This window comes from Anabrus simplex, chromosome 1 (assembly GCF_040414725.1).
Source record: "Anabrus simplex isolate iqAnaSimp1 chromosome 1, ASM4041472v1, whole genome shotgun sequence".
Classification (NCBI taxonomy): Eukaryota; Metazoa; Arthropoda; class Insecta; order Orthoptera; family Tettigoniidae; genus Anabrus; species Anabrus simplex.
In genome coordinates this window covers 1,177,913,802-1,177,926,395 of record NC_090265.1, presented here as the reverse complement: position 1 = coordinate 1,177,926,395, position 12,594 = coordinate 1,177,913,802, and the positions used below count along the sequence as shown (strand labels likewise).

Sequence of the window (12,594 nt, the reverse complement as noted above, 5' to 3'; positions counted from 1 at the left end):
TCTTCTTTCAAACTTTTATTTCTCTCTCTTGATTTTCTGTCACCTTGCTGTTCTTAAGCCTTCTCAGGTTCATTACCAGCAGTTGATGATGACTGGCCAAGACATCTGATGGTACTATGTCTGTAATGCCCTTCTTCACTTCATTGTCAAAGAACATTTATTCCACCACTGACCTTCTAGACTAGTTAGTACTGTACCAGGTTATTTCATAACTGTTTTTCTTTTTTTATTTCCAGTCAAAAAAAAGTTCCTTTTGCAGAAATCCAGCAACTTCTCACCTTCCCCATTTCAAATTTCCCAACCCTCTTTTCCAAGCACATTTTCGTATCCTTGCCTTTTCTTTTCTTGCCAACATATGCATTCAAATTCCCTGTCACTATCATATTCTTTCCTCCCTGCTGCTTCTGCATTTTGAATTTTTATACACACATATACAGTATATACATTTGTCATGTGCAACTTGCTTGTACTTTCATTATCTCCACATTATTGTCATTTAGTACTATATTAATTTTTATTATTCTGTCGCTTATTCCCTTTCCTTTCTACTTTAGGACACCTTTCACCACTATTCCCACTCAATTCCTCCTTCCCACCTCATTTTCAATCCAGTATAATTTAAAATCTCTTCTCAATTCCCTCCTACCTTCCCCTTTCTATCCTGTTACTGCCAATCAGAGCAAATCTGATTTCCTTTTTCCCATCACATCTATTCACTCTTCCATCTACCCAGTCAGTGTTTCTATATAATTTGTTCCAATCTTCAGTACTGATTTTTTTTTTTTTTTTTTTTTTTTTTTTTTTTTTTTTTTTTTAAAGTTTTGTGTAGCATAGTCCAGGTGTTATTTCTTCTATCATTGCCTGGGGTTATCTTCGGGCTCTATATGTTCCAAAGGTGCAAGAAGAATTGGTCACAGTCTGTACTTTTTTATTCTTTCTAGGCTCTGTTTCCTTATGAAAGCAACTTTTATTTTTTACCTCTTGCATTGTAGGATTGTAGCCTGTTATACAAGTACTTAAAAACTGAATTTATCTTCACCGTTTACATTTCATTAACTGAGTTAAACTCATAAATACATGGGAAAACTTAACCATTAATATTCACTGCCAGAGGGTACATATTAAATTAATATAAGTATACTTACCCATGACTACAACATTTGTCACAGATTTATCTTGCCCAGCAATGTTGGTTGCAATACATTCATACTGACCCGCATCAGAAGGCGTTGCTATGAAACTGAAACACAATATATTATTTCACATCTTCTATGGATTTGCTTTTTCAAAACAAATTCACATAGGAGATATTTTTTTACTAAATACTAGCACTGTAGATAGATGGAAGGTTACAAGTACCTATTTGATTTATGAATAAATAGACCAACTTTTCTGGTACATAGATCTCATAAAAGAGGCTAATTACTTGCAACAACAAAAGGGAATACATAACTTAAACTAGTACCATCAATTTTTGCAAATTGAATTGAATTTCTGTTTTATTTCAGATTGAACAGGGTTTACTGTGCAATAGTGATAAGAGGAATCTACCATATTTGCTCATATATTAGACCCCCTCACGTATTAGGCCCCCCTTGGCTTTTCGAGACGAAGAAAATGAAAAAAGTATCTCGCATACAAGACCCCCAACGTAATTCGTCAGAGAAGAGCAACAATTCTGCTTCGAAGCAGGTACAAGCCTTATGCAGCTCTGATGACATCAGACAAATTTGTGAATAGTTTCGTCCGCATGACCCACTCAATGAAAACACGCGTCGAAGTCATGTGGTACATCTGTGTTTCGTAGTTAATATCCACCTCCGTAGCGTATGCCTACTTCACCTCTGATGACGTCGCACAAATAGGTGAATAGTTTCATGTCTGACCCGCGCATTGCAAGCACGTATCAGTCATGTATATATGTCTGTGTTCCTTAGTTAAAAATATCTGTCAGTGTAATGGTTAACACAATTAGTTACCATTCTCAGGAGACTAAGTTCGATTCCTGGTAACATATTGCCAGAGATTTACAAACAGCAGGAAGGTTGATTTGCAGTAAAAATGGTACATGCAACTCCCTTTCATTTTAGAAATTTAAAGTTGCCTTATTAAAGACTGGAAACCTTTCCCTTGAGCTAGCTTTCAAAGACTATCACTTAGTTAAACCAGGACTGCCATTACCTTGAGCTGATGGACTTCTCGATGATGGATTAGGCACCTCCACCTCCTTTATTAACACACACTCTGTCGACTGGAACGATCAATAAGACAACCTGGTCTGAAAAATGTGCCAGCTTTTATACCCATGGGGAAAGTTAAAGGAGAACAATAAAACTTTGATTTCCACCTATTCAATACATTAAAAGCAATTATAAAATTAGAATCTCATCCTTATTTTATTGCTAAATTATTAAAAATAAAGGACATGTTTCGTTCGTACATAGGTACAACGTGTGGAAAAGCTCACGCCAATAGTAACAAAATGATTTTAATGTGTATTCCAACAAATGATTTTAAGACATTCAACAATTTTAACAGATTGTAAATGTATTTATACATGAGACTCACTAGTGACATTGTATTTCAAATATTAGAACAAGGTTTTAAAGTTTCAAACACAACAAATAGTTACATTGTTTTTAATAAGACGATGTAAAATATAAAGCTTTATATTTAAGATAATTTTAATAGTTATTATGGTTAAGTTTGTTAACAGTAAACAATAAGTGTAATTTATAGAATAATGTTACCGGTTTTAACCTTGTTAAGAATGTATATGGCTGAAGATGTTCAGAATTTGAACGAAACATGTCCTATGTTTTTAATAATTTAGCAATAAAATAAGGATGAGATCCTAATTTTATAATTGGAGGGTCCAATAAATAAAATCCCTAAGTCCTTTTTTTCAACTTTTCAGGAAATGAAATACAAAGTTTCAAACTTACACAAAATCTATATTTTTCACTTCTGTAAACCAGTTTTCTGTTATATGGAAATATACATATCATTTATTATTTAAAATAACTAAAAGCTCTTATTAGTAGTGAAATATAGTTTATAAAATGCAAAATACACTCATGGGCTTAAAAAATTTTTTGGTTTGTATAATGTTTTCCTGTTAATTTTTGGGCTTCAAATGACACTCGTACTCATCCACATCACCCATTTCATCAGAACTATCAAGACTGGAGTCAGTAGTTTGAAACACACCACTATAAAACAATCTGTCACTTACTGGCACATACTGCAGCATGTGTTTTAAGTCCTTCACCTTTCCCTTTTTCAATGGCAAGTACGTTCTGTACTTCTGCTTGGGTCTCGAATTCAGCAAGCTATTCTTAGATACACCATATCTATACAATGACACCTCCTTAAAGCCTGTTCCGTTGGTCTCTTCAGGTAATTGCATCTTTCCCCCTGCTTGGAAAGTGACCCAACGATATTTCGATATACCTGGCAAACTGGGTTTTAATATGTCCCTGTACATTTCCTGATAGTGTAGGACAGGAATGACTCTTTCCTCCTTCCTAGGATCTTCAGAACTACCTGTGAGGGATTTTTTCACAAACACAACATCAAAGGGGTTCTTCTTCTTACACTTCTTTACCATTTTCACATACTTTTCAGGACCATAAACTGTTTTAGACTTCTTCTTATATCGCTCGATTGCTCCAAAATCTGAATCAATAGGCATCATACTGTGTCCTGGTACAGGGTACACTATTGTTATTTTATCAAAAATCCTCTTAACACATAGCTGATCTAAATAACAAAAGAGATACCTATTCTTGTTTTGTGAGAATGCATTATCAAAGAACACGATTCCTTTCTGTTCTTGACATTAATGTAATCCTCAAAACAGGTTATTATTTCATCAGGGCCCTTTGCAGCAAAATGTTCTGCATACATGTACATAACAGCTTTGTTTGTCTTTATATAATGAATTCCAAGTATGTGAATCCACAACTGACGGTGATAACATTCATCTTGCATATTTGTGACAGGTAAGGGCAAATTCTTCTGCAAATTGAAGCAAATGGCAAGAGTATGTAAAGAGTCATCGTTTTTTGCAGCACTGAGTTGCTGAAAAAAAAGTTTCTGCATTCCTCTGGTGCTGCTCCAAGCACTTCAACAGATTTTCTTCAGTTCCATCAGTTCCATCATTTTTGGCAGAGTGTATTTGTTGACAACAATATCTAGGATGGGCAGAGGGAAATGCTGGATTTATTTCAATGGATTTAGTGGACTTAGGGATTTCTTTCGTTGCCTTGAGTGAACTTAGGGATTTCTTTCATTGCCTTGAGTGGACTTGGGGATTTATTTTGTTACATTGAATGGGCTTAGTGATTTCTTTGGACTCACAGATTTCTTAAATTTAATTACTAGAAAGTACGAATTATACTTATGCAAGTTACATAGACTTAGGGTTATTTGTCATTGAAACTGATTGGAGATTTGAAAAGATCGGGAAATTTTGGTACGGATACATGCATTATCTCCATTTGTCTAAAAATGGATTTAGTGATTTTTTTTATTGGACCCTCCAATTGCTTTTAATGTATTGAATAGGTGGAAATCAAAGTTTTATTGCTCTCCTTTAACAGACTTTCAATACAGAAAAATGAGGATAGTCTCTTGCAATGGGGAAAGTTCCCGAAAACTCTGGGCTAAGGCCCGACACACCCCCACTTCCTATTAGGTAATTTAATAAATACCAGACATTGGTAATTGGATGAAAAATAAATATACAAAATTTTCTATTGGCCAAGTTCTCAAGTTGGCGGGAGGAGATCGAAGTGTTGTAAACTTTAACATACCAAAAACAAAGAATAATCAATTCACTTTAGGAAACCTTAGAATGCAAAATAACCCTACAATTTTAATAGTCAATTTTCACACTAGAAGGCATAACATAAGTTACAGTAGAGACATCTGTAGAGAAATGTCCAAACTTCTTAACTGGTTGCTGCAAGTTTTAAATTTAAGATGGCCTTCTTCAAGGCGCTTCATTTGAATAAACAGGCGGGTGTACCTTCCAGTACAATAATAATATTGATTTTTTTATGGCCCCACTTACTTTCAACAATTTTCAGAGGTGCCAAACAAAACATAATAGGGTATGCATTAATAAAACATGGGAGACAATGAACGTAGAAATTAAACATTATGATAATAAATGCATTACCACCACACCTGTAGATATCCATAAATGTGGCAAACTTTCCTGTTATTTATTTTTATTCTTTCCATCGTGGAAGCTTTGGCACTATCCGGGCGATAGCATACCTAACTTAAGCAATGCGGTCTCTCTTATTTACAGCTGTTTAAGTAAATTCTGATGTGATAAATGTAGAGAACAAGCATGAAATATACTTAAAAATAAGGATCTAGGTTTCAACAGCCACAGTTATCAAAAAAATGCTTCCAGTCACTATGTATTAAATTAGGAAATACAACTCGTACCATATGCTAGTTATCAGCTGGTGGTTTGGCATGCTTTCAACAACACGGCTTTATTCAGAGATCATTAACAAAGTGATCATTTAATATCTCGTAATTCAGGCCAATATATGGTTTTTTGGGAGAGAAGTAGGTTTAAAACGTGATAAAAACAATTGAATCACAACTGTTTTACTTGCCAACGTACCTAACAAAATATAATGATAATATTGATTTTTTTTGCCCCACTTAATTTCAACGATTTTCGGAGATGCTAACACATACACCAGCTGAGAATATCAGAGACCATCTCCAGAAACCATTTGAAAATAGCTTCACATAGTTTGGACTCTATAGTTGGGAACAAAACTATTTTTAAAAGGTTCAAAAAGACGGGACCTCGAATGCTCTCAGTCTCAATTGCAGTGCATGGCTGACAAGATGGCAGTGAAAATGATGTCACTTGGAATGACGACATGCTGGTAGCAGGGAAGTTAGTGGCCCCAAGACAATTAAAATGAAAGCAGTGATCAGGTTTACTGTGTGGTTGGCCTACTGCTCAACTGACAGACACAAATGACTGGCCATTGAGTAATTTTGTATCAATATTGCATAATATGATAATACAATACTCTTATCCCTTTTCTGTACAGGGTCGAAGTGAGTGAGAAGAATCTTCATAGCGAGTTTTTATGACCGTATGCCCTTCCTGACGTCGACCTCATCTGAGGAATTAATGAGATGAAACGAATGACGTGACATGAGTAACTAAAACAGATTATATTTACTTTATATGTAGACCTAAGAGTTGTGTTCACCATTTATTGACATTTTACATTTAGAAATACTCCCTTCCAATGTAAACAGCCAGTATAACTCAAATACATTAATAAGTTTGTTAAAGAACAGTGTAGAATATTTGCATGTTTGCTCTTTTTAGCCTAGAAGTCGTGTTCTCCGCACAAAATTTCAGGTTATCGCATTTTGGACCCCCTTTACTTTGTTTGTCTGTAAAAATGGGGGGAAAAGGTCTAATATGCAAGTAAATACAGTATATTCAAAAGGAATGGCAAAGGAAATTTTTTTAATTGGCAGAGAAATGTTTCAAAGAAAGCAACTTTTATACATTATATTTATCTTCAGTGACAGGGATTCAGAAACTAGTTTAAGTTATTTAATGAACCTTTGAGATTATACTTAATATACAAATTAATATTATTTATAAACATTTTCTCCTGAAATATATCCCACATTGCAATCTCTCAGTCTATCCAAAATTGAATCATTACTAAAGAAGTTATTTTGCATTAAACATCCAACATTTTGATTGAACATTAATCATCAGCATTATATACATTAGTCTTATACATAAAATTTACAAATTTATAATAACTTAAATTAACTTCAGTATTATAAAATCGAGCATATCTCACACAGAAAATAAACATGCTAGATGTTGTACAATTAGAAAAGGAATTTGTAAGGGATGTACGTAACCGTTCCTATTTCCTATAACAGATACTTATTTTTCCTTCTGAAGATGCAAAACATATTTGAACTGAACTTACATTGATATTCCATTCTAGTAATGTTCGACAAAATTATTTCATTGTAGTCACCGTTGAAAGTTTCCCAGAATACACAATTTGCTGACATAGTGAGCTAAATGAACTCGCTAATGAAAGAACTGTGTACAGTATTCCATGGCCAAATAATGGTTTTGGAAAATAAAGACCAGTTTTAAGAGAAGGTTTACTCTGAGACTTACCATTGGTCATTAAGGAAACTTCCATTATTAAAATTTAACAAGCATACTTGCATCAGAGGGAATGTGTTATTCCGAGTAAATAACTGAAGTAACACTATTTCTAACAGTTGCCTGTATTGTATTACATGATAATTCTTCAAGTCTTGTTCCATTGCAGATAGCTTTAGAAGGTAGTAAATTTCTTACTGCATTTCCTATCCACATCATTCTATAATAGCCTGTATTCTTTTCTGCCCTCTTTATTTTTTGCATTCTTGTATTTTCATCATTCATCAATCAGGTCTAGTACCGGTATCTCTTGAGTTATCCCTTGATTCTTAGTTGATCTTTCCTTTCTTCCTAACATCTCTTTAGCACCCCTACTGACCTCATTGTTCATGACTGTCCATTCTTCTACTGTGTTTCCTTCAGCCTTTCCATTTAGTCCTTGTGGAACATGTTCCTTGAAACAATCCTTTACACTCTTTTCCTTCAACTTGTCTATAACACATCTCACTGCATTCCTTCCCTTCTTCAATTTCTTCTACTTCAGATGGCATTTTATGACCAACAAGTAGTGATCAGAGTCCACGTCTGCTCCTGCAAAAGTTTTGCAATCAAACACCTGAAATCTCTGCCTAATCATAATGAAGTCTATTTGATACATTCCAGTGACTCCAGATCTCGTCCATGTGTACAGCCATCATTGGTGGTGTCTGCACCAAGTATTAGTAAGGACTAAATTCTGATTTGTGCAGAATTCAATCCAAATTCTCCTAAAGCATTACATTCTCTTCCTTGGCCTATCACTGCATTCTAGTCTCCCATCACAATTAGATTTTTGCCACCTTTTACATACAAATCCTTTATCTTTTCATATATTCTTTCAATTTCCTCATCATCCTCTGAACTAGTAGGCATATAGACCTGCACTATTGTAGAGGGCATTGGCTTGGTGCCTATCTTGACAACAATAATCCTTTCACTATGCTGGTCGTAGTAGCTTACCCGCTGCCCTATTTTCTTATTCATTGTTAAACCAACTCCTGTATTTCCCCTATTTCATTGTGTGTTGATAATTCTGTAGTTGCCTGACCAAAAGTCCTGATCTTCCTGCCAACGTACTTCACTTATACCAACTACATCTAACTTTAGTCTATCCATCTCCCTTTTCAGATTCTCTAACCTACCACAACGATTCAAACTTCTAACATTCCACGCTCCAACTTACAGAATGTCAGTATCTATCTTCCTGATGATCGCCCTCTCTCGTGTAGTCCCCACCCGGAGATCTGAATGGGGGACAATTTTACCTCTGGAATATTTTATCCGGGAGGAAGCCATCATCATTACATCATTCATACTGAGAGAGCTGCATGTCCTCATGGGTTTGTTATGACTGCAGTTTCCCGTTGCTTTCAGCCGTGCAGCAGTATCAACAGAGCTAAGCCATGTTGATTAATATTACAAGGTCATATCAGTCAAACATAGATCAACTATAGACCTCATATTCACACTGAAAATGATATTAGAAAAGCTCCAGGAGAAAGATCGTAACTTGATATTTGTGTTTCTAGGCATCGAAAAAGCATTTGATAGTGTCCCTAGAATAACTATATGGGAGTCTTAAAAAGAATAATGTATCTATGGAACTCATTCAGAGAATAAAAATGCTTTATGATGACTGTTACAGCTGTGTTCAAGTAGGAAATGGATATTCATGCCCGAGTGCACCAAGCTCGGTAATTATCAGCCTTTACGAAACCGTGGTAAAACTTTTACCGTGGTATTGTCGTAAAAGCAGTGCACCATTACTATCGCCCGGTTTCGTTACCGCGGTTTCTAGACGCTTGATTTTCTCGCTATTATTCCCCTCGGAAGAAATTCGAAGTAGTATTCAGGAAGCGGTGATCATTTCGATAGTCACTTGTCTTTAGTTTATCCAGCCGGCAGTGATCGTTTCGACAGTCACTTGTCCCTCGTGTTTAAATTTTGTGACAGCGCAAGCAAGTTATCGACTCCTTAAAATGGAAAGTAATGTTCGACATGTTTTGAATGTTACATCGAAGTCCTAAAGACATGGAAGGGGACCTCCTTTTCCACACACAATATTGTCTCTCGACAACATTCCTTGTGGCAATATGGGCTCTGTTATATCGTTGTTCTGCTGGGGAGGTGGGATTCTGAACAGGTGTAAGGAGGAAGGATTTACATGGGTAACCTCCATCACCCAAAATACAGCCATTAGCTATTTCTCTCGTCTCGAGACGCACTCTCAGCCGAGAATTGTGAAATATTGTGCTAACATGAGTCGACCATGGCCATCTTGCTACAATATCTCGTATCGTGAGGTTCGAATCGCTCACAGTTTGCATGTTTAGCGAGAAATAACCTTTCCTATTTCTAAATACCTCCCCATTTTCACCTCCGGGAGACTGTATTCGCACATGAGTGCAGTCCAGCGCACGCAATACACCAAGGAACCCAGCTATTGTATGAAACCCTTCCATAACCTCTCTTTGTTCTCGCTGCGTAAGTGAAAGTTGAATGAACTGTGGCGATAACAACGCAAGTAGATCAGAAACCTTGTGTATTATGCGGCATACAGTTGTTCTGTCAACATCACAGACGTCACCGATCACTCCTTGAAATGTTCCAGTTGCATAGAACCGCAGCGCTATTAAAAGACGATTTCTAGGCGACATAAGACAGTTTCTCCCAGTCGGGCATTCCAATTGTTCACCATTTAAATCTTCTCTGGAACGAAACATCGCTTAATTCTTCAAATAAATCGCGTCTCTCTTCTATAATTCTCCCTTCATTTCTTTCAAACTGATTAAGATACTGGAGATATAACCTATAGTTGTTAAGCTCCATCTTGGAATCTTTAACCACAGAGCACAAATAAACTTTACCGCGGTTTTCTTAGTTAACCGCTCGCTCACGCGCGGTAAACATTATACCGCGGTAAAATGTCGGTAAACTCGAAACCGAGCTTGGTGCAACAGAAATACGACTTTACCCTGGTAAAATTGTGAAGTTTACCGCGGTATTCTCTTTACCGAGGTTGGTGCACTCGGGCATCAGATTGGTTCCAGACATCGAGAAGAGTGCAACAAGGCAGTGCCCTTTCACCATTACTATTCAACACCATCATGGATGAAATCATAAAAGAAGTGAAGCAGAACACCAACATGGATCTTAAAGCATTTGCTTTTGCAGATGACATAGTTATCTGGGGAAATATCAAGATGGAAGTCCAGGAAAGATCATATAAAAATATGGACTGTAAGTAAGTGCTACAAAAACTGCTGCAATGTCTGTTAATAGACAGAGAAGTAAAGATAGTATCATGCTGGAGGGTGTACAATTGGAAACAGTAAACCAGTATCAGTATCTTGGGTGCATAATATCAAGTGACAACAGAAACAGCTTGAATTAAATAACCATATTCAGAAATCCAGTCAATTCTATCAGCAAGTTCGAGATCTGGTCTAGAATAAACAAGTGCCATTAAGATCAAAACAAACTCTGTTTCGAACATACTTTGTCCCTATATTGACTTATGGGTTGGAAACCTGCACAACTACCAAAAAAGATGACAGCAGACTTCAGGCTTCAGAAATGAAGTTTCTAAGAAGCATGTTTCAAAAGACTAGGAAAGACAAAGTAAGAAATGAGAAGATTAGAGAACAAGCTAGAATAAATCAGTCCCTGAAGGAGATCATAACTAGGGCACATTTGCGATGGTTTGGTCACATCAAACGTATGACAGAAGGAAGAATTGCAAAGCAATGGTTGCATACTGAGATTACTGGAAAGAGACCTGTTGGAAGACCTAGGAGGAGATGGCTGGACCAAGTGAAGGAAGATATCACATCCAAAGGAATCAACTGGGATGAAGTCTTGGAGCAGTGGTATATGAATAGACGAAAATGGAAAGCGCTCATAAACCACACCCGGGAAACTGGAGTGGAAACTTCATGATGATGATGACGACGACGACGACGACGACGACGACCAGTCAAACATCTAGACTTCCACCCTTGTAACTTCTGAAAGGGTGCTAACCCCCTTTCGATGAACCATTCATTAGTCTGGTCTCTCATCAGATACCCATCCGATATGGTTGCACCTGCGGCTCATTATCTGCTTCATTGGGACATGCAAGCCTCCTCACCGCGGCAAGGTCACATGGTTCACAGGGGAGGGAAATACATGTAAACAACTAAAAATGAAGAGGTGGTTTTATGACTAGCACAATACTACTGCATGGTGCAGATGGTGTCTCAAGATCTTAATGGAGCCTTGGAGGATTAGAGTCAAGAGTTCACCGGTGAACTTCACCGGAAGTTCAAAATCCTACCACGTGGCAGCAAACTGATGAGATATGGTAACATGAGGTCAGGTCATAAAACCTATCACTTCAATTTCCTGAAGGTGGTATTCAGATTTGTAGTAATAATTTCTATATTGACCTCCTCTGGCTGACTGCTATGATGCTCAAACCTGACAGTCAGCTCTACAGTCTGTGCAAATTATTCAGAACACAACAATAACATACACATTTTTTAGCACTTATTCACCACATACCTTTAACCCTTAACTTTGTTTTGCATTAAATTGTGTTAATTAGTATTTACTTTCCCTTAAATTGTACATTCAATCTATTGTCTAGCTGCCTTTTTATTGTTCACTTTTGTAATGCCATTCAAATTTTCATTTGTTTCTTTTTTTTTTTTTTTTTGCTAGTAGCTTTACGTCATACCGACACAGATAGGTCTTATGGCGACGATGGAAGAAGAAAGGCCTAGGATTTGGAAGGAAGCGGCCATGGACTTAATTAAGGTACAGCCACGGCATTTCCCCAGTGTGAAAAATGGGAAACCACGGAAAACCACCTTCAGGGCTGCCGACAGTGGGATTCGAACCCACTATCTCCTGGATGCAAGCTCATAGCCGCGCGCCTCTAACTGCACGGCCAACTCGCCCGGTTTTCCATTTGTTTCTGAACCGTTTGGTAGCACAGAGAACTTTCTTTCTAGAATGCATTTTTGCGGAGGGGAATTCCGGGCATGACTGAATAAAGTAACCATTTTGATGGGCTAATCTTGAGATGAATCAAGATTTTAAACAAGCAGCCATTTCTGGCCTTGCAATCCTGACTCATTTTATTCTACAACAATACAGCTTCAGTCTTGACCCAATCGTAAGCCAGTAAAAGTGTTCTCTGTCATTTATTTGTGCATTATTTGGTGTGAAAATAAATCTACAGATACATCTCTGTCATGGAAAATGGACGAATATGAAAAAGAAGAGGAAAGAATTCACAATTTATTGTTGGAGTTTCTAGATTCAAATAAACAAAGCCAATCATGCATTACACACGATGAAGCCGAAGAAGATAA

The 12,594-nt window shown here is 36.8% G+C and overlaps 1 protein-coding gene across 1 annotated transcript in view; it reads right to left on the bottom strand.

The window, feature by feature from the left end:
* The window catches only part of LOC136858421 (hemicentin-1), a 357,960-nt gene that overhangs the window by 199,099 nt on the left and 146,267 nt on the right, over positions 1-12,594 (bottom strand). The window contains exon 20 of the mRNA XM_067137953.2: positions 1,146-1,240. Coding sequence (XP_066994054.2) covers positions 1,146-1,240 — 95 coding nt within the window. The remainder of the gene's footprint in view (positions 1-1,145; positions 1,241-12,594) is intronic.